Below are 21,764 nucleotides of genomic sequence, written 5' to 3' on the forward strand. Positions count from 1 at the left end.
GCTGGGGGGCCTTGGGGTGCCCTGCTCTGGAGCATGACTCCCCCATCCACAGGGACCTCCCCTCCCTCCAAAGGGCTGGCCTGTCAACAGGAAGGTACATGACCACCATCTGGTGGAGAAGGCCTGTGAAAAGGATCATTTACCTCCCTCCCTGGCTGGGTCTCCTCGTGCCCAGTGACCTTTCCTAAACTCACACATGGGCTGTTAGCTGGAAGGCGAAAGCTTTGGAAAATCCCTCAGAAGCAGCATAAAGCAGCCTGTCTCCCACAAGGCCCCCAGCATGGCTTCCCAACCCAAAAAACATGACTTACTGACTCCCGGTGTCTACAGGTTACCTCCCTTGGTACAAAGTGCCAGTCCTGCCAACCTGCAGCAAACACTGTTGCAGGGCTTCTGCCTCTCTGCTTTACTGCTGGCTTTCTTATTTTGAGGCAGAAAAAGGAGGTGTTACCAGTTTGGGAATGGGGACAGTAACATTGATTTAATTTCATTTTCCTGTCTTTCTTATTTATTATGTCCTGCTTTTTATCAGTAGCCTCCAGCATGCCAGTTGTGAATTTATTGAAATCTATGGCTTTAATCTAAACCTATGTATTCAAGGTGCCAGGCTGCTACACTTTGCAAAACAAGATGCATACTAGTGCAGTTACAGACACACAGGCAGATTTAGAGAGGGAACTGCAGAGTAATTCACCTGAGACAGCAGAGAGGTGAATTGCCCTGTGGAGACATTAATTTCCCTTTATTTCTCTCAGATGGAGACTCTTAGCTTAGACTAAACAATTGATCTTGGGTGTCTTGATGTGGGATGGGATGGATCCTCAGCGTGGTGTTATTCCTCCTAGGAATGCAGAGTTTCTGTCCTTTAAACTGGTAAGAACAGCCAGTACAAAGCTCCTCTAAAATGCTGAGCAAGAAATTTGGTTCAAGTTTAGCATCTGATCAGTAATGGACCCCCGGGTGGTGTCAGTTTTCATTTTTCACACTTGGGCAATAATCTGTGTGGTTTAGTCTTATAAATGAGTGCAGGAAAGGTTCTTCCTTTCCAAGACTATTCCATAGATAAGTTCTGTGAAGTCTTTAAGCAAGCACTCAGGTATTGTACTGTTTACTGCGTAAGATGAATGAACCAAGAATTCCCCATTCAGTGCAAGGTTTGGGTGCTACCTGGTATCAGCACATGGAAAGGAGAAGGAAAAAGCAGTCACAATATTGAGCAAAAGAGTAGACAGACTGCTGTTTCTTGAGCAAAATTCACTGAATCAAACCAAAATGTCCTGGCGCACACAGGGTGGCTTCTTGTCTTGGGCTGTGTAAGAAGTTGGAGCCTGTCCCAAGCACTCAGAGGAAAGGGGAGATGGAGAGTTCATTTCTGGGCACAGCTTGTGGCTGTCACTCCTGCTGGGGACAGCCTGGCAGTGTGGCATGAAGTGAAATCGCAACTGAGGGGAGCACCGGAATGGGTGTAAAGGAAGGGGAGAGGAAAGGGGGAAGAATCCTGAAGCCTCTGGCCTAAATTCTGAACGCTGTCTTCTGTGGTTTGAAATGTATTAGAATCACCTTCTGTGGAGTTGCAAGTTCATTTTCAGGAATACTTCTAATGCTTTAATACTTTAATAAATAATCAGTGCAGTAAGAAAACAGCTCCTGGAATACTGCATGCAGTTTGGGGCTCCCCAGTTCAAAAGGCACAGGGACCTACTGGCAAAAGTCCATCAGGAAAGCTATGAGGATGATGAAAGGACTTGAGCCTCTCTCCTGTGAAGAAAGACTTGAGAGACCTGGGGCTGCTCAGCTTCAGAAAAGAAAGCTGAGAGGGGATCTTCTGAATGTCGATCAATATCTGAGGGGTGAGTGTCAAGAGGAAGAGGCCAACATCTTTTAGGTGGTGCCCAGTAACAGGACAAGGAATAATGGGTCAAAGCTGGAACACAGGAAGTTCCACCTCAACATGAGGAGACTTCTTGCCTGTGAGGATGAGGGAGCCCTGGCCCAGGCTGCCCAGAGAGGTTGTGGAGTCTCCTTCTCTGGAGCCTTCCCAAACCCACCTGGATGTGTTCCTGCTGTTCCTGCCCTGGGTGATCCTGCTCTGGCAAGGGGGTTGTACTGGATGATCTCTAGAGGTCCCTTCCAAGCCCTAACATTCTATGAACTCAAATGCCTTCTAGACCATACAGGGAGGTGGTTTGGTTCCTCCCTTACCAAGTGTGCATTGGGCTTCTCCTTGTCAGTGCAACAGATCTTCCAGCTTTGCATTGAAAACTGAACTGCTTGCATTTGAGGACACCCAATTTCTTGTTCCAGGCTGCTCAAGGATACCCTGCATCCTCACCACAGTGATTCCCACTGGGTCTTTGCTGACACAGTAGCAGCACACAGCAGTAGCTTCCTTGTGCAGAACTGAGGAGGGATTCAAGTTGAGTGTTCAGGCAAACATGGGAGGGAGATGCTGCAGAGGGAACATTTGGTGTTTTTACCTGTGAGTAACCTGTGCGTGGTTAACTAAGCCACTTGTTTTGTGGGAATGACATGAATTATTCAGTCAGCCATACAGTGCCCTCTCAGCAGATCTCATTAAACTAAAGGAAGGCAACACTACGTGGGATTTGTGTCCAGCTCTCCACAACACGAGAAGGGGCTGCAGGGCAACTGAAGATGAAACAAAGCGATGCACCTCTGTATTCACTTCTCTTTTCCTTTCAGTCACTCCTACTTAGAGAAGTTTCTGACGGAACAGATGATGGAAAGAAGAGAAGATGTGTGGCTTCCACTCATTTCCTATAGGAACTCCCTCGTCACGGGTGGGGAAGATGACAGAATGTCTGTGAACAGCGGGAGCAGCAGCAGCAAAGCCTCCTCAGTGAGGAATAAGAAAGGACGGCCACCCCTCCACAAAAAGAGGGTAGAAGGTTGGTATGACTTTAGGGCACCCGGAGGAGGTACTTCACATTTTGTCTCTGTGTTAAAGCCTTCCTTCATAGGAGTCCTTGTGGGTTATCAGTTAATGCTGAAATACGCTCTGTAGGTAGTAAAGTCTGGTCTGCAAATTTCAGTCAGGCTCTAATGTGTCTCTGTGAGAAATGCCACCACAAGCCCCTGTTTTTCTCTGTCTCCACTGAAATTTGCAATGTCAGAGCTGTTAAAAGCTGCTGTTTATGCTGGAAACAGGAGGTGTTTTTGGAGTTTTCTGCTCTGCTCCTTTCTCAGCTGCCTGCCTGTGTTCCAGACTGGAGCCATCATTAATTAACAGGATGACAGAGCGAACGCAAGGCAGAAATTCTCATCTAGATCTGTATTTTTGCAGGACCACTTGAGAACACTAAAAAGACACTTTTTGTTTTGTTTAATGTGGTGTTGATATCCAGTGTCTGTATTTACTCCTTCTGTGACTTGAGGCATTTTCATCAGGAATTTGGCTGTGATAGCAAACATCTTCCCAGATTGCATTCCAAGATTTCTGGTTAATCTGTGCATACTTCTGTGAATCTAAATTTGCTGTTTCACTGCAGAATAGTGTCCTTTGGAGTATTTCTCCAGTGGATCTCTTGAAGGCACACCTGTTTTAAAAGACACTAAGTGTAGTGTAACAAGGCAACCAGGTGCCACTAATTGCCAGGGAGTGAGCATGAGCTGGTGTCAAGCCCACCTGTGCCTAATTAGGGTGGGCCCCCACTGCGCATGAGCAGGACCAGCGGGCCAATAAAAGGAGCTCATGCTCACTCCCTGGCAATTAGTGGCACCTGGTTGCCTCGTTACACTACAACTAAGCTGTTGAAAATCAAATCTGGAAAAGGTGCCACGATGAAAATGAACTGTGTGGAAGCATGTCAGCAGGTGGAAGGTTTCCTTACTAATGCAGGGTGATGGTTCCACAGGTCAGCTGAACAAATCCCAAAGTGTTGGTCCTGATCAGGGCTGACTCGGTAATCCCAAATGTCTTTTTCTTAGATGAGAGCCTAGAAGGCTCTTGGCTGAACAGGAATGAGAACATACATACTCCAGGGACACTGCAGCCACCACAGCTCACTTCAACTGTCTTGAGAGAGAACACCAGACAAATGGGAGAGCAGATCCAGGAGCATGAGTCGGAGCAGGGATCTGAACAAGATTTTTTACACAAGTAAGTGTTGAAATTTCAGTTTCAAACACAGTGAACCAGGCTGGGGGGGCTGCATATTATTTACACAGATAGTTTGTGGCTCTGTAATGTATCATTTTTTTGCAAAACCAACTGGAAATACCTTGGCTATAGCTCAGCAGCACCTCGATTTTTTTTTTCTCAGTTCGCAGGAAAAATATTTCATGGTGAAATCATTGTAGAAATTCCTTATGTTCAAAGTACCTCGTATCATAACCCTGCAATTGCAGTTATGTCTCCTTGCCTTTCTGAGGTCAAGGATTTGCCTCCCAGACTCCTGCCTCCTCAGATGTTACCATAACTTCTAGGTGATGAGGAGAATGTTCCAACTCTCAGTTTCTCCTTAAATTTTTCTTTTGTAAAAACAAAAGAAAATTGCTGAAGCAGAACCTTCTTCCTGACCCCTTCTGACCTCACAGAGCTCCATCTTTGTGATCATGGCACAAGTTCCAGGCAGTGGGACAACTTCCCATCACCATTTTTAGCTCCTGAGCCTGATGGGCTGGGACTGCCTTGAGCTGCAGGAGAACCTTCCCCTTCTTGGACTGGGGGAAGGTGAAGCCAGGCTCTTCACCCTGGCCTTGAACCTGTTTCTCCTCTCAGCAGAGAGTTGCTTAGCAGAGGCAGAGCAGTGTCACTCTCCTCAGGTGCTCTCAAAGGGTTGGATCCCACAGCCAAGGTCACAGCATGAACTGACAGTGCAGGATCCTTTCCCTTCAGCCTGGAGTTCACTGCCTTTCCTACAGCTCATCCTAGGAGAGCTGAAACACAAACACCAAGCAGTCAGTTGCTGAATGAATGGGGTCAGTCCTGTCCAGAAGAAGGTTTTTTTCTAGTTGTTTTCACAAAGGTTATCCCAATTTACAAGAAACACGTGGATGTGCTGGAATGTGTCCAGGGAAAGGCCACGAGATGATCAGAGCTGGAGCACCTCTCCTGTGAAGACACTGAGAGAGTTGGGGTTGCTCAGTCTGGAGAGGAGAAGGCTCCAAGGAGACCTTATTGTACCTTCCCATATCTGAAGGGGGCTACAAGAAAGCTGCCGAGGGACTTCTGGGAATGTCAGGTAGTGATAGGACATGGGGGAATGGGTTCAAACTAGAGGAGGGGAGATTTAGGTTGGAAGTTAGGAAGAAGTTCTTCACCATGAGAGTGGTGAGACACTGGAACAGGTTGCCCAGAGAAGTGGTGGAAGCCCCATCCCTGGAAGTTTTTTAAGGCCAGGATGGACAGGGCTCTGAGCAACCTGATCTGGTGGGAGGTGCCCCTGCCCATGGCAGGGGGGTTGGAACTGGATGATCTTTAAGGTCCCTTCCAACCCAAACCATTCTGTGATTCTATGATAACTTATTAAGTCAATCTTCTTAGGGTATGAGACTAAATAAATCAAAACTGGTGTTGCTCCTGAAGAGCTGTGCTTCATTTAACTACTATTTCCTTGAGCTGCAATACACAAATCACACCACACACATTGATGTCTGCTGCTGGATTTAGGTGGCACTAAGCCTCTCAGGTGTGGGGACATCAGTACACATTTAAGTTAATTGGGGTTTGTATTTAAAAGCCTTTTGTTCAGCACTGTGTGTGACATCTTTGTTTTCAAGTGTGCATCAGTTATTAATAGGATCTGTTCTTGCTCATATTGTGCCTCACATGAGACACTGAAGGAGGATTTAATGAATTGGAGAAGTGCTCCCACTTGAGGAGCCTGCCACGCTACTGGAAGAGTAATGTTAGTATTTTATGGAGCTGGGTTTATTACAATAATTAATGAATTTTTTTTTTGTGTGTGCACATACAGTGAGAGGAGTCAAGCTGTGGAAGGGAACCCAGAAGACATGTGCAATGATGGATGTGATTTAAATATCTTAATCTGAAGCGTGGCCAGATACAAACCATGAGGGGTGGATTTGTCTAAAAAGAGCTGACTGACAACTGTTATTGTTTTCAGTCCTAATGCTGCTTTGTGTTTGTTAGTCCCCAGATGCAGATATCTTGGTTGGGCCAACAGAAGCTAGAAGATTTAAATCGAAAGGACAGGACAGGAATGAACTACATGAAAGGGAGAACTGGTGTAAGGCATGCAGTGTAAGTGTCCAAAGCATCCTCATCTCCAGATCAGAACCATTTGAGATGATAATGCTGCATTTTATGTTACCTTTTCTGGGTTGTTGATGATAATTTCTGTGACATTTTAACTGCTCTTAATTAAGGCAAAGTAGCAGGTTTGTGGGGCTGGAATGGACACCAGCTGGTGGCACTCCAGGTCAGTGTCCTGCCTCCTGATGTGGCCTCCAGCAGGTCCCACGTGAGTAGAGCATGAACGTGGTGGTCCCTAGTGCTTATCTGCCAATTAACTCCCAATGAACCCTCCCCAGTTGTTGTCCAGTCCTCCCATCAGCCTTTTCCTTCTACCCACACCATCTTTTGCCGGAGCCCATATGTGGGTGAACACTGAAGGGTTCTGTTGTGCGAGGTGCCAGCCCAGCCACCTCTTGTCAGCACAGACTTTTCAGGGTCTCTAGCACAATCGAGTCCTTACAGTGGCAGAAGCTAGTGTTGGATTCACTTCTGCATTCCCTAGGATTTACTAGTGATCTGGTAGTGTCACTCCTTCTTGTAAAAGGGTGAGCAAACACTGGGAGGTTACTGCCCTTTTGTTGTTAGGGACAAATTTGATTACTCTTTGTAAAGCTACTATGGGGGGACCTCCTGCTTCATCCTCTGCAAGTGCTGGCTTTGGTTTCACAGAAGATTTTCTTCCAGTTAATATTACAGAAAGTGTGCTGGCTTTGTTCTCAGCCTCCGGTTTTATGTGAAGGCATGAAGGGCTGGGCTTTATGAGTTCTTTTGAATGACTAAGATCATAGTTGGGAAATTCAAATGCCTGGAAATGACATTTTCTTTCTCTTTATTTAATCAGACGAGGTCTAATGGAAGATGATGCTGAGCCCATCTTTGAAGATGTAATGATGTCCTCGCGAGGTCAGCTAGAGGATATGAATGAAGAATTTGAGGACACGATGGTCATTGATCTGGTCAGTAAATCTTACAGCAGGTTTAAAATGGTCAAAAAATAATTCAAAATGAATTTTAGAAGCGCAAACAGAAAGCCTGCAAAATTTTGAGCCTGATTTTCTACTGTCTAAGTATTAAAGAGCAGAAATGACCTCAGCACTCCCTAGATCTTACAACTGCAGACTCAGACCCAGTTGACTTCTTTTCATATCAACTCAAGGAGAGTGTTGCTTAGCTATCTCACAGGGCTGCCTCACAGAGCACAAATGGCCTCTAAAAGCCAGTGACAATGTTTGATTCTGGTTGTTGGCTGACATCATGAGGAGTTTGGGAACAGCATCATCAAAGGTTATCACAGGTGGTGCAGCTGCCCCCCTGCCCTCCTCACAGCCATCATCAGCTCTTGCTGACATGACTCCATTGTCAAACTGACCCTCCCAAATTGATGCAGATTTGTGCCTCCTTATGTGTTTAATTTCTGGGAGGTGGGGTTGGTGGTGGGATCTTTAATCACGCTCTGGTGAGTTTACAGACAGGCACAGAATTGTGCTGGCAGAGCAGAAGGGAGAGGTTGTAGGTTTGAGGTGGTACCTGACACTGGAATTGCTCCCAAACAGGCCGTGCCATCAGATGGTCCTTTCATGTTCTATACTGGCTGCAGGCAGGATTCCCTCTGTAGAGCTGATCACCTTCCCAGCCTCACCATTTGGAGCAAATGCTTCCTTGAAAAATGGGAAGAAGGATCAGTTTGCATCCTACACTACACTGTTTTTTTGTGCTTTCCTAGCCAAACAGTAAGACACAGCTTAACTGATAATGTCTTAGAAAGAAAATTTAGACAAGAATTCCATTGCTGCTGCTAATACTGAGATTATTACAAGCATTCAAATGATTAGCAAATAAGTAAAATTTCTCTCCTACTGCTAATCCAAGGCAAGGAAATGCTGGAATGGCTCCATGCCAGAGAAGTTGACATTTACTCTTACATTCCAAGGGGAGGACAACACCAAGGGTTCACTCCTCAGCAGTACTATGACTTCTTAAGTACCTTTTCTTTTCTAAATCCAGTTATTGACCACGCCAAAGTTAGTTTCACCATAAACTTAAAAGCATGAAGACAGTAAAAAGTTTTTATGCAGTCTGGTCTACAGTCTTCATACAAGATCAGCAAGAGCAACTATGAGCACAGGCTTAAAATTACTTCAGAATCCATCAGCCTTTACCCCACTCCTCATAAAACATGCATTAAAGAAGCATTCTCCTATGTCAGGGCCTCCATTTATATCTGAGCTTTCATAGCAATCCCTGGGAAGGTGCTCTGCAGAGGAACAGCTCACCAGCCCACAGCCAGGAGCTGTAGAGCTGTCACCACAGAATCACCTTGGTTGGGAAAGACCTTCAAGATCATCCAGTCCAACTGTTAACCCAGCACTGACAAGTCCTTAACCCAGCCATATCCCTCAGTATGATGTCTGAAATGCCTCCAGGGATGGTGGCTCCACCTCTGCCCTGGGCAGCCTCTCCCAATGTCACCCACGTGATGTTCTAAAATGGCTGAATCCTCTTTTTAGCCACCGTCAAGGAACCGGCGAGAGCGGGCTGAGCTGAGGCCAGACTTCTTTGACTCTGCAGCTATCATTGAGGACGATTCAGTAAGGCTTTACCAGTCCTGCTTGCTGTTAATCTTAGGCTCTTGTTGATGACTGGCCCATCTCATTAATTACCTTCTTTTAAATCCTTTTTTTTCTAGGGATTTGGGATGCCTATGTTCTGAAGTCTGGGGAAGACATTTTACAAATTTGGAACTCTATTGTTTAGAGCTAGAGGCCTATATACTGTGATAGCTTGTATGAAAACCACATTTTTGATGTGATACGGTTTGATTTTTAACCAAATGATTGAGGTCAATCCCTTTTTGTGGTGACAGAAAGAAGAGGAACTTCATACTGACACAAAGGAATGTTGGCCAATCTGGTCACCTCAGAGGGGTTGACCTAAAAAAAATCATTTGTTATCCCTGTTCTTGACTGTCCTAATACAGATTTTTTTTTTTTCTGGATGAGGAGGAAGTTTTAAATTGTTAAGACAGCTGTCGAAATAAACACTGTTCCACATACGTTTTCTGGAAAACAACCTTGAGTGAAAACAGAACTTTTTAACTTTATTTTTCTGCTGTACAATTTAAAACAGTTTTAACATTTGCCTTTTTATGTTTTAAAAGCTAGCCATTTTTATTAAACCTATGCCTATCAGCCATTGACTAGCAATGATGCTATAAGCAGGTCATTCTGGCTACAGAAAAAAAAGTGTTTTTGAACACACTGGATTTGATTAACATTATGGTACGCTTATATCCTCTCACAGGCATCAAGAAGAATACTCTTCTAGAAGAGGGTAGAATTCTAATGACGTGCATCTCTGCCAAAAAATTTCAGATTCTGATATGATAAACCCAGATTTTATACTCTTGAGAAGATTTATTTTTATTTATAATGGGACATAAAGTAAGAGATGTCCATGAAGCCACTTTTCCAACAGATGCTGTGTAACATTCATTTTATATAGCACACGGGGACACAAAAAACAGTAAATTTTCTATTGGTACTTGCTCTGTGCATTTTTAGCAACTTATACCAGCAAATAAAGTATTCTCAGTAAAACACACAAATGGTTCTCAAGTAATCACTTTGCTGTTTTTACTACCTACTTCAAGCCCTGCCAGCCCAAGGTACATAAACAGCAACTTTCCTATTAAAAAAAAAAAAAAAAAAGAAAGAAAAAAAAAAAAGTAATTAAAGGGTGGGGGAATCACTTTAGCTTACAAAAAGCAATTTTAACTGTACCATAAAAACAAAGTCTACTTTCCATGCCGTAAATACCCTTCTGCGCTATTTTTGTAAATTAATTTTGCCAGTTAGAAGTACTGTATGTGCTGCATAGAGATTTGTGCTTAGATGGTGAAGTTCTTAAGCTTACAATGGAATACAGCTGCATTTTCAGTGTTAACTGTGCATACTAAGAGTAATTCTTTGGAGAAAAAAAAATACAATTTTTCAAAAAAGTTAAAAATGTAAAAAAAAAAAAAACACCCCACCAAAAAAAAAAACCACCCCAAACATTCTCAGCTAATTCATTGTAATAAGAGATTTTTCAGTGTCTTCAATAATTTGGAAATTCATTAAGCTTTGATTTTGTGACTGCCTGGCAGCTGCTACTGGTCCCAAGCAGCCTGCTGCCAGAGGTGCTGGCCAGCCACAACTTGCACTGACTCTGGGATCACTCAGAATCAGCTCCCAAAATGTTAAATCTTCCTTTCTGCAATTCTGATATGAACATCTGAGACTGAAAACTGATTGACTCACTTGGAGCACAGCAGTTTTAGAGGTGCTTTTTGGGCTTGTTTTTGTGGTTTGTTTTTGTGGTTTTGGTTTTTTTTTTTTAAGCAACTGCAAAATAGTGAAGGAGCTGCATTTTTTTTTCTGTTACGAGCTTTAGTGAATCCAAAAAAACCCAAAACAACAGTTAAAGCCCAGTGCTTAAGCTGAGAAACAAAGAATCAAATTTAAAAAAAAAAAAAACAAAAACAGCAAACAAACCAGCATTTTACACAGCTGGGGTTTGTTTCTTCCAACACCTGCAGTTCTCAGATATGGTTGCCAAAAATGTTTGACCAGGTAATTCTGCCATTCCTCAGATGTTGGCTGGGAAATGGCTAAAGGCTGAGAAGCAGCTGGAACTTTATAAAATACCCTTCCCTCCCTTCCTCTTCTGCCCGCCCCACGAGGTGAGGGGGTTGGCAGGAATGGGTGCATTAAGTTGTCATCACAGTAATTCTGTGAGCGTAGTAGCATGAGGAATGCTGCCTGGTTTGCACCATAGTGTCAGATGAACCTTGTGCTTCACAGTCCTCTGTGTGGAAAACTGATTCCTAAGTTAACATTGTAGCATACTGTATAACAAACATTGACTATCACGGTACCTGCAATGGGTTTCCAGTTCAGTTTGCAGTCAATAGGTTTTTGTATTATGAGTGTCTCCTTGATTGGTTTTTTTGCTAGTAATTCTGTAAATTGTACATTTACAATATGAGGTTTTTTTTCTTTTTTTTTTCCTTTTGTACAATTTAAAAACTGATGCTTCACCTTTCATTTAATAAACTATTCAAAATCATGAGTGTGATGAGCACCCTCTTCACTGTAACTTCCTTTTACCTGCTCGTTTGGGCCATCACATCTTGCCATCCCATTTATTAGCAGCCCAAGGGACCACTGAAAGGTTGTCCTCCTGCAGTCCAGGCTTCACACCCCAACGCTGTGTGGCTGCTGTGTCCCTGCAGCCTCACAGCAAAGGAGAACCCTGCCTGGGCGTCCTCTTTTTTTAATTCCCTCCCCTGTGGTGTGTTTTTTGATTTTTTGGTTGCTCTGGGGGGTTTGAGGCTGTCAATCTGGTGAGCCTTCACAGCAGTTGTGAGAGCTGTATTGTTAAAATAGAATTATTTGAACTGCCACAAATTTTGAGAAAAACTTCACTCTTCTGCCTTGTACACCTCAAGTGACTTGGACTCTGTGGGAAGAACCAGAAGTGATAAAGGCTTGGGAGGTTTCCACCAGCTGAGATAAGTGAAGCTTTACAGATTCATGAAGCTAAATGTCATGTTATTCCCATGGTTTGGAAAAGGTGCTGTTTTCCATCAGTGACTGCATCTCTGTAGTGCTAAAGCAAGCTGACCTGTTTCTCATCTGGCCCACAAAAAGAAAAACCCCCTGAGGTGGAAAAAGAATCCAGAGGGTGAGGAAGAAGGATCAGATTCAAGGCTGAACTCTGCTCCAGGACTCTGCTCCTGAGATGTGGCCCTGCTCCTGCATCTCCAACAACTGGTAAGTCATCCTCAACTCCTGGTGCACTGTGGACCACAGTAAGTACCTTGTCATGCTTCTGAGGTCAAGGGCTGCTCACTGGGGGAAGGATTTCATTTGTCACCTGTTGTTTCTGCAGGTGACAGAGATCAGGAGGATGTGGAGGAGTCGTGTGGCCAGAGCAGCTTCCCAGTGTTCCCAGAGCATCGTGCTGGTACAGCAGCTGCCTGCCTGCAGAGCCAGAGGATACAGAAGGACAAATTTGTGAAGATGAACTCTGTGGAACGAAGGAGGCCAGGAGACAACTAAGAAAGGTGCTATTTTTTCTTCATGGCAATGAGGATTGGGCTTCTCATTCAGGCTGAAGAAACCACATGCTTAGCACTTTACCTAACACACCTTTTGCCTCTAAGCTTGCACCAGCCATTCTCTCAGCTGCCTTTGAACAATCCTCTTGGTCCTTTCCAATACCTACTACACCTGCAAAGTCCTGTGGGGCTTGGACTCATCCTTGAAACACCCCCTCTGCACTGTGCTTTCAGAGGATTTCTATTTTTTCCCCCCAGGTACAGGATCTGAGCTCCATGACTGTGCTCAGGCTGCACCTTCCTGGGAGGAGATGCTACCTGGAAAGTTGCTGCCTGATCTCCCTTCCACTTCAGGTGTGTGCCTGGGCAGTGAGCAGCAGGTAGGGCAATTCTGTGTCCTCTGTCTTACAGTGCCATTAATTACTGAGGTTACTTACAGGAGACTGAGAAGCCCAGGGAGCAGCATTATCACTGTGAGCCACTGCAGGTGTAGTGAAATGAGGCAACCAGGTGCCACTAATTGCCAGGTAGTGGGCATGAGCTTGTGTTAAGACCAGCTGTGCCTGATTAGGGTGGGCCCCCACTGCGCATGAGCAGGACCAGGGGGCCAATAAATTGCAGTACTGGGTCTTAGCCAGCTGCGCCACTCAAAGCCTCACCCTGATGGCATTTATTGGCCCCCTGGTTCTGCTCATGCGCAGTGGGGGCCCACCCTAATCAGGCACAGCTGGTCTTAACACAAGCTCATGCCCACTACCTGGCAATTAGTGGCACCTGGTTGCCTCATTTCACCACAGCAGGTTGTGTCAGTGATGAGCCCACCCAGAAGGGTTTACAGAGACCCCAAATTAAATGAGAGATGTGCTGTGATTTATTGATGCTCATTGGCAAAATCAAAAAAGAATTGTTTCCACTGCATAGCAGCCCTCAGTTGAGCAGTGTTGGTGTTGAGAACGTTGCCCTGTCCCCCTCACAGTGGGATGTTGGCATGTTTCTTCCAGGCACCAAACTGGGTTTTACTGGCCAGCACATCCAGGTCCCGGCAGATGCGCGTGCGGGTGCTGGAAGGTTGGATGATGTCATCAACAAACCCTGTAAAAAACAAACAAAACCCCCAAATCCCAACCAACCATGAGGCCTCTAAGCCTTCTATATTGAGGGTGTGATGTAAATTAGCAAAATCACATCAGTATTTGAAACAGACAGTTCACAAGCTACAAAGTAACGTAAGAAAATAATTTAAAATAGCCTGAAAAGGAACTATTCCAGTGTCAGTGGTTTTTAAATTAGAAACATTTGCTTTTTGGTGTTGTTTTTTATATTTTTACAATAATTAGCAAGCCACAAATGTTGCAGAGGGGTCTGCACTGCACTTGCCTTTGCACCTGCAGGAGTCTGTTTTTTCCTGGCTCAATGTCCTGGGTTGGGCCAGGATAAAGGGGATTTTCTGTCTTGTACTTTTGCTTTCAGCTCAGTCTCTTGTAAGCAGCTGCACTTGCTGAAATGAGCAGCAAGTTTCTCAGTCAGTGCCTGCTTCTGGGACTGATCACACTCCATGGTTATAGTTACAGCAGAACCAAGGACACTGCTCAGCTCTGAGGAACATTTTGCCCTCCAGAAAGAGAAAAGGAGTCAAGAGGTCACAGCTGGAACTCTCCTTTGGGGAGCAACAGACAAGATAGACGCCAAAACTGACCAAACTGAGTATTCCATCCCACACATGGCATACTCAGTATAAATTGGAGGGATCACCAGGGTCAAACCCCTTCCTGCTTCCCCTTCTTCTCCTGTCCCTGTTTGTTTCAGCATCCTGGGAGGATTCCATCCATTCCTCTGCCTGTAGTCCTGATCCATTCCATCCTGAATGTGTGTTCCTGCCTCCAGCTCCCAACTGCTGCTGACTCCAGAATTCCAGCCTGGACTTTCCCAGGGCTGCCCTGCAGCCTCTGTAGTGATGTGAGAGTTACTTGGGGAGAGGGGGGAGGAATTTTCCTGTATATTTGTATAGATTGAGTAATTTTTCCTATTTATCATTACTGTTTCACTAAAGTTGTGTAGTTTAGTTCCCAACCCATAAGTCTCTCTCCCTTATTCTCTCTCCTTTCTTTATCAGGGAGGGAGGGGGATTAATAGAGAGCATCTGTCATTTGGTTTAATTGCCAGGCCAGTGTTAAACCCTGACACTCACACAGCAGCAACAGTCTGCTGGGAAAGCAGAGGGAGCAATGCTGCATGTGGTGGCTGTGCTGGAGAGCAGCTTGGCCCAGGCTCCCCAGTTCTGTGGCACTACTAATGGGGTTTAGATGAAGCAGAAAACCCCTCATCAGAGTCAGGCAGCATGGCTGGACACAGGGAGAACTGACTCCAGTCTACTTCCAGAGCACAGTTAATGTTTCATAGCCAAAGTAAAATTCAGAAGGAAGAAGAGCTGAGAAATTTGCTCTGAAGAGTCCTGGGAAACATCAATGAACTGACCTGGACTCCAACCCTTCCTTATTGCCACTGGTTTGTGTCTCATTCTGTCAAATAAATAGGTCATCAAAGCACATATACTTTTAAAGGCAAGTCTTGAGTTTTCAGATGCATTCTAATATCTAGGAAACTGAAAACATGCTTTTTGGTTCATCCCAGCAGCCTCTTTCCAGCCAAAGGTGTGTTTTGTGTGTGGATCTGTTTTTCCTTCCTGTGCACAAGCTGTGGTTAAGCATCACCTTTCTGACTCACCTGCACGTGTCTTGCACAAGTAACTTACTCATTCCCAAAAAGCTGAGCAGCTGCACATTTAGCAGTGTGCAGTGGCAAAGGGGGAACAACTCTGTGCCAGGCACCCTCACCTCTCATGGCTGCAGGAAAGGGGTTGGCAAACTTGTCCACGTACTCAGCCTCCGCGTTCGCCTCCTTCCCTCTGAAAATGATCTGCACAGCACCCTGGGGACATGAAGCCACCAGGTCAGTGACAGCCAGGGCAGAGGAGAGCTGGCTGCATCCTCACTGTGCACACACACACACACACAAACACACACACACATACCCCTCAGGGCAGCTGCAGTTACCTTGGCACCCATCACGGCCACCTCTGCTGTCGGCCAGGCATAGTTGGCGTCTCCTCGTAAATGCTTTGAGCTCATCACATCATAGGCACCCCCGTAGGCCTGGAAGGAAAAAAACAAGGGATTCATTAGTGTGTAATGACCCCAGAGCACCAACAGCCCATGTCTGGGGTTTGCTCAGCCTGGAGGAGGCTCTGAGGAGACCTTAGAGCACCTTCCAGTAACTGCAGGGGAGGGACTCTGGACAAGGGCCTGGAGTGACAGGGCAAGAGGGAATGGCTTTAAAGTGGGAAAAAGTTCTTCACTGTGAGGGTGATGGGGCACTGGCCCAGGTTGCTCAGAGAAGTTGTGGCTGTCCCAGCCCTGGAAGTGTTCCAGGCCAGGCTGGGTGGTATTTGGAGCAACCTGGGCTGGTGGGAGGTGTCCCTGCCCAGAGCAGAGGGGTGGAACTGGGTGATCTTTAAGGTCCCTTCCAACTCAAACCACTTCATGAATCTATGATTCCTCTTGCAGCTTTTATTATTCCAAAGGCAAGCAAGTGGCACTCAGTTTTACCTGAAGGAGAGCACAAGGGTCTCCATTTTGCTACAACCACCTCCTAAGACCAGCAAAAGCCACCAAAGAGCAGGGAAAGGTTGCTGGTATCAAAGACCATTCTTGATGGCAGCTGGAGAGGAAATACTTGAACCCTGGGCTTCCTCCTGCACCCTTCCCCTGTGCACAAACTGAGCAGTGGGTGTGCTGGCCAGGGAATGCAGCACTTGGACTCTGCAGGCTCCACACTGGCACTGGGGCCCAGTGGTCCCAGGCAGTGATGGACACTGCAGGACACTGCAGACCAAACTGCAGTTCAAGGCTCTTTCAAAGCATTCCTGAAAAACCACAGCAAGGCTGCAGGCTTGGGAAGTACAGCACAGTAGTGCTCAGGAGAACCAGAGAAGGCAAAGGGACAGGAAGAAGGAAAGTGCTTTTTGATTTTTGCTCTGATAAGTCAAAAGCCCAGCAGAAAAAACAGACCAGCAAGAAAAAAGTTAAGGCTTCTAGGACCCAGAAACTTGTGGCAGAATGGTGTCAGGTACCTTACAGAAAAAGAGAAAGGAAGTCAATGAAATAGACTGTAGCAAAAGTAGAAGACAGAATTGTAGAACAGAAGAAATGACATCAGGGTTAAAGTTGCAAACAAAGCAGGAGAGAGGCACCATGGACACCAGGGGTTTGGGAGACTCAAGTGGCAGGAACACTGGAATGGCATTTCCTGTGAGACAAACTTGGTGACAGAGGACAAATACTTCATTGAAGGCATTCCTGGGAGAGAGGCAGAGAGCAGAAATGTGGAGTGGAGACAAAAGAATGGAGGAGCTGAGGTAACAGTCTGAGAACAGACAAAACAGCCTCAGGTAACCTGAAGTGAGGAGGTGTCACCAGATGGGGCCAAGAGAGCTGTGAGGAGGACAGAGAGCACAAGTGGGACAGGTGGACAAAGCTTCACAGAACTGAAATGGTTTCTGGTGAAATGAGGAACTGTACCCACTCACCTTCCTGGTGATGACAGTAATTTTAGGCACAGTTGCTTCTGCAAAGGCAAACAGTAGTTTGGCACCATGCCGGATGATTCCACCATACTCCTGAGCTGTACCTACAAGTGACAAACAATTTCTAAATTTTTTTTAACTATTTTTTTTTTCACAAAACCCTCCTATGCAGCTTGGCTGTTGTCATCATCCACTACCAGCAGCAAACCTGACAACCACCAGAGTCATGTTAATATTCCAGAGAAGGCAATACCCAGGAGCAGCTCTGAAAACCTCTCCCCAAAAGCAGCAGATATTTGTATATAAGGTCACAGAACCAGCACACTCACCAGATGGTCTCTTCCTAGGAACAAAATGCATCATTTTCAAGACTCCAAATGTGACTAGCAGGGAAAAACAAAACCTAGATTTGCTTCTGCCAAACCCCCCTTCTTTCTGGCCCACACTGCAGGCAATTTGGCTGCCCCACCAAAGACCTCCCAGGCTTCCTTCAAGCAAGCCCAAGCTGCTGGACCTTAGAGGACAAGACATAAAACTCTCTTGGGATCTTCTTAATGGATAGAGGTTTTTTTGTTTGATTGGTGGTTTTTGTTTTTTTTAAGATTTTAGGTAAAAATCGTTGTGGTTTTTTTTAATAACTTCTTTGGTAGCTTGTGTGGTGACTTGACTTTAATGTTTCCTGTCAAGTGGAATTTGAGCATCTACTTACTTACACCTACACTTACCAACGTGTCTTTTCAGCTGCAACTTCACTTTTGGTTCCTGTGTTTCCCTCCAGGCAGTGGGCCTGCAGATCCTCCCCAGCAGCAGAAGTGGGAACAGCCACCTCTTCCTTCCTGAAGGATCAGCCTGACCACAGCTGGATGGATGCTCAACCTCACCCAGCAGCTGGAGAGCACTCACAGACCTTGTCATCTCCTCACAGCCTTAGGTTTTAATTCACATTTAGAACAGCACAGTAGCCATTCACTTTAAAATGTAACCTTGATTCAGCTGCTGTTTGAACTATTTACACTTCCACCTGTGGCAGTGTATAATAAATTATACATTGTATATTTTGTATAATAAATAATGATTTTTTTCTGGCCATAGATTGAGTCCCAGGCTTGTTTTAAATACTTGTTTTCATCCAGCTACAGGACACGAATGCCTTCAGTGTCCTCTATGTGCACACCTATTACACGGGGGGGGGGTTGTAATAGGTGTGTGGGTCACTAACACTGAGATGGTTTGCACACCTCTGTGAGCCAACGTAAGAGTCTTCTCTGCTAAACAGGGAGATGAGGTGACCACCACCCTTGGAATTTAGTACTTAATCTGAAATTTCTAACACTTATGTACCAATCTAATGCCAAACGCCTCAAAATACAATAATTTAAGATCACGGTACAGCCTCAGATCTGTTCACCTCTTCACAAAGCATGGGGGGGCACAGGGAATGTTTGGGGCACCGGGGCGCACAGGGGATGTGCTGGGAGTGGCTTCAGGGCACGACCGGAGGGACGGGGCACAAAGCTCGCGTGGGGACACGCAGCCCGCACAGCGCATGCGGGGGGGAAGCGGTCCCAGGGCACGCAGGGGGCGGGACAGAGCTCGTCCCGAGGCGTGATGGCGGGGAGGGGGGAACGGCACTGGGCGGGATGGGGGCATGGGGGGTGCAGGGGGAGCACTCACCGAGGTCGGGGGAGGGGGGCTCGGGGCTCCTCCCGCCCCCTCCCAGCCGGACCCCCCCACCTGCACACCGCGGAGCCGCTCTCGCTCCAGCGCCCACACTCGGCCCCGCGCCCCCTCCGCCGTCCCGCAACCGAACCGACACCGCCCCCTCCGCCCCGGGGCGGGACCGCAGAACCAACCCCCAGCACCGCCCCGGGGAGCGGCCGGGATCGGACATCCCACCCCACAGCACCGCCCATGGGGGGGGACATTGCGGGGGTCCGTGCGGGGCGGTGGAGGAGTCTGGGGGGCTCTACAGAGGGAGCCCCGGGGCGGGTCCATGGGGGGAGCACTGCGAGAGGCATTGGGTGATCACTGGGGGATCTATGGAGAGGAGCATTGGAGGGGTCCATTTGGGTTATTATTGGGGGGCTCCATAGGAGAGCACCGAGGGGATCCATGGGGAAGCATGGGGAGGGCTTCATGTGGGGAGCACTGGGAGGGGGGATCCAGTGGGGTTACCACTGGGGTGCTCCATGGGGGGGAAGCACTGGGGAACCCCACTGGGGTTATCACTGGGGGGCTTCATGGCAGAGGGGGGAGTATCCAGGGAGGTCCCAAGGTGGGGGTGAGCTGCCTGCCTGCCCCCCCCCCCCAGCCCGGTGAGGCCGTATCTGCTTCAGCACCCACAGAGCAGCTGGGGGGAACACGGGTGTGCACACACGCACCACGGCACAGCACAGCCCCGGGGACATCCATTCCCCTGGGGATGCCACCTGGGGTCTCACCCTGGGAACTCTCCCCACTGTGCCCTCACAGATGGAGACCCCCACCCCTGTATCCCACAGGGCAGGGACACCCCCCTCCCCATCCTTCCCTCCTTCCTTCACGTTTTGGGCTGGAAATGTAGGGAAACGAGGATGAGCCCATCACCGTGGGGTCAGTTCTGCACCTCGGGGGCTGCCTCCCCCCAACAACTAACTCCCCCTGGGACCTTCTCCTTCATGAATATTCCCCCCAACAAAGCCCCGAGGGATGAATTTACTGAAAAAAGTGTCCTTTACATCACTTCAACAACCGGGGCCGTGGATGAGCATCTCGGGTGGCCTGGGGGCACCGTGACCATGTCCTCCAGTTCTGTCACGCCCAGCCCCTCCACATCCCCCTCCCCACTAAGGGACCCCGAGGTCCTGGGCCCCCTCAGGCCCCTCCCAGCCCCGCACGGGGACGCCGCTGTCCCGAACGCCTCCCCATTGAGGCCCCCGCGAGCCGCCCCCCGCCCCAAGGCCTCCCCCCCCCTCTCTCCCCCCCTCAGAACCCGGCGGACCCGCAGCACCCGCCCGTCCAGCGCCGTCTGCTCCAAACCCAGCGCTGCCGATGCCTCCGCCGCCATCTTGCCCGCGGCCCGTGACAGCGCCACCAGCGACACTACCGCCACGCGCCCAGAGCGGCCACAACGGGGGCGGAAGGCGGGAAGCAGCGCCCCCTGGCGGCATAGGACTGCTTCGGAGGACCTCCCGGCTGCTGGAAGCGGGGGCGCTTGGGGATCCCCGGACGCCCGGGTCCCTTTTTCCCGAGATTTTTTTGGGGAAGGAGGGGAAATAAACCGTGGAGAAGCAGCCGCAGGCCGGAACGCCCCCCAGCTTCTCCCCAGTAACCACCATCGAGCCCCAACGGACCCTCTCGGGGTCGTTGTTGGTGTTCGCCCACCCGCATGTCCAGGTGCACCCTGGGGTAAAAGAACGGGGTGGGGACCCACGAGTGGGCACCTCACCGCTATTGTCACCCCCTCCCCACCTTCGGGGACCTCCCTGGAGGTGCCCGGGTTGCCCTCGGTGAAGAGGGGGCCATGCGGGGGGAGTTGGAGTGGAGGCGGCTCTGGGGCTCGCCCGGCGCCTGGGAGGTGAAGGGGAAACGTCCCTGGGAGCCGTCCTGCCGGGACAGCACCGCCTGCAACGGGGACAGGGACACTGTCACCCGGGGACAGGGACATCCGGACAGCCCCCGAGCCCCACACACACACCCTGACCGGTGTGGCGGGGGGGACCGTGCCCCCAGGAACCCCCCTGAGCCCCCCAGGGTCCTCGTTGGAGGCGACATCGTGTCCCCCAGGGAGGGACCCCCTGTCCTTGCTGGGAGGGACCCCGTGCCCCCCAGTGCCCCCTCCGCACTCTGCTGAGCACCCCACACCCCCAGGGTCCCCCTTCCCTGCCTGCTGGGCACCCCACATCAGTAACTCGTGCAGGACCCCTGCTCAGAGCGTGTCTGTCTTGACACTTTCAGTTCCCTCTTTGCAGAGGACAAACCAGCTGCTTGTTTTCTGAAACTCCTGTCTCTGCAGGTACAAATTTATCCCCTGGGGTAAGTCTGGCTAATTTTGGCAAAATGTTGGGTTCTTAAATCTCATTCTTCTTCTCAAGACTTAATCTCTGCTTGAAGAAGCCTGTTTTGAAACTGCCTGTCTGCCTCCTTTCAGTAAGCTTCTCAGAAGGGCCAGAGGTAATCACAGCCCCTCTTTTCCCCACTGATGGTGGGGGAGCATGCAGGATGGCAACAACTGTAAGATATTCCCATGAATAAATCCGGAGGATCCTTGTGCTCTTGGCTCCCCAAGGTCTCCTACAATAGCTTGATTCAGAAAATCTGATGCAACTAATTGCCTCCATCCCCACAATCCTAGTAACACAGGAATCAGGGGCTGCTACCCTGGCTCTGCAAGGAGATCACACCACTCCAAGGGTCACAGATGTGCAGTCACATCTATATTGTGCCTAGGCTAAGTTATGGGGCAGCACAGTCTGGGGTAACAGGTAACAGTGCAGGTGAGGCTTGGACCACAGAAAGCCTTGCTGTGAAATTCAGGAGGCTTATCAGTCCTTTCAAAGTCACAGAAGAGGCACCATCTTCTGCAGGGACGAGCTCTGGAGAAGCTGTAGGAAAGCTCTTCTGGCTCCTGCTGCAGCCCGAGCAAAGGTAAGTTCTGTGGCTCTGACTTGCCCTCGAGGTACTCACAGCATCCTCTCTCACTCACCTCTGTCCTCACAATGTGGGATCCTGTGATTTAAGATTGAAATTTAAATGTAAATTCAGTTCCTCATTTGCCTTAATAAACACAGAGGGCTCCATAACTGTAAGGAGAGGTCTCATAATCACAAAAAAAGGTTAATTATTCACTTTAAATATCAGAATATTGTAATGGTTGACATTTG

General features: G+C 48.1%; 2 protein-coding genes across 2 annotated transcripts in view; one reads left to right on the top strand and one right to left on the bottom strand.

Annotated features, from left to right (window-relative positions):
* Positions 1-10,800, top strand: part of STAG1 (stromal antigen 1) — a 160,399-nt gene extending 149,599 nt beyond the window's left edge. The window contains exons 30-35 of the mRNA XM_030456265.1: positions 2,704-2,909; positions 3,949-4,120; positions 6,116-6,226; positions 7,062-7,176; positions 8,728-8,808; positions 8,907-10,800. Coding sequence (XP_030312125.1) covers positions 2,704-2,909; positions 3,949-4,120; positions 6,116-6,226; positions 7,062-7,176; positions 8,728-8,808; positions 8,907-8,930 — 709 coding nt within the window. The 3' untranslated portion in view covers positions 8,931-10,800. The remainder of the gene's footprint in view (positions 1-2,703; positions 2,910-3,948; positions 4,121-6,115; positions 6,227-7,061; positions 7,177-8,727; positions 8,809-8,906) is intronic.
* A 2,368-nt stretch (positions 10,801-13,168) lies between these two features.
* LOC115598764 lies at positions 13,169-20,219 on the bottom strand. Its single transcript, XM_030456319.1, has 6 exons — positions 19,883-20,219; positions 17,628-17,828; positions 16,906-17,006; positions 15,374-15,472; positions 15,155-15,248; positions 13,169-13,412 (listed from the first exon to the last, which is right to left on the bottom strand). Exons 1-6 carry the CDS (start codon positions 20,217-20,219, stop codon positions 13,291-13,293), a joined length of 954 nt encoding a protein of 317 aa, XP_030312179.1. The 3' UTR covers positions 13,169-13,290.
* Between the last annotated feature and the right edge of the window lie 1,545 nt (positions 20,220-21,764).

Source organism: Calypte anna, chromosome 9 (genome assembly GCF_003957555.1).
Source record: "Calypte anna isolate BGI_N300 chromosome 9, bCalAnn1_v1.p, whole genome shotgun sequence".
NCBI lineage: Eukaryota > Metazoa > Chordata > Aves > Apodiformes > Trochilidae > Calypte > Calypte anna.

What these genes read in the sequence shown, in the direction of transcription:
- LOC115598764 (XM_030456319.1), bottom strand. Translation starts at nt 20,219, where the DNA reads ATGGTGGTTACTGGGGAGAAGCTGGGGGGCGTTCCGGCCTGCGGCTGC. An exon ending in TGGACGGGCGGGTGCTGCGG is followed by an intron (nt 17,829 to 19,882) that starts GTCCGCCGGGTT and finishes TTAAAACCTAAG; the next exon opens with GCTGTGAGGAGATGACAAGG. An exon ending in TGGCCGTGATGGGTGCCAAG is followed by an intron (nt 15,249 to 15,373) that starts GTAACTGCAGCT and finishes TCATGTCCCCAG; the next exon opens with GGTGCTGTGCAGATCATTTT.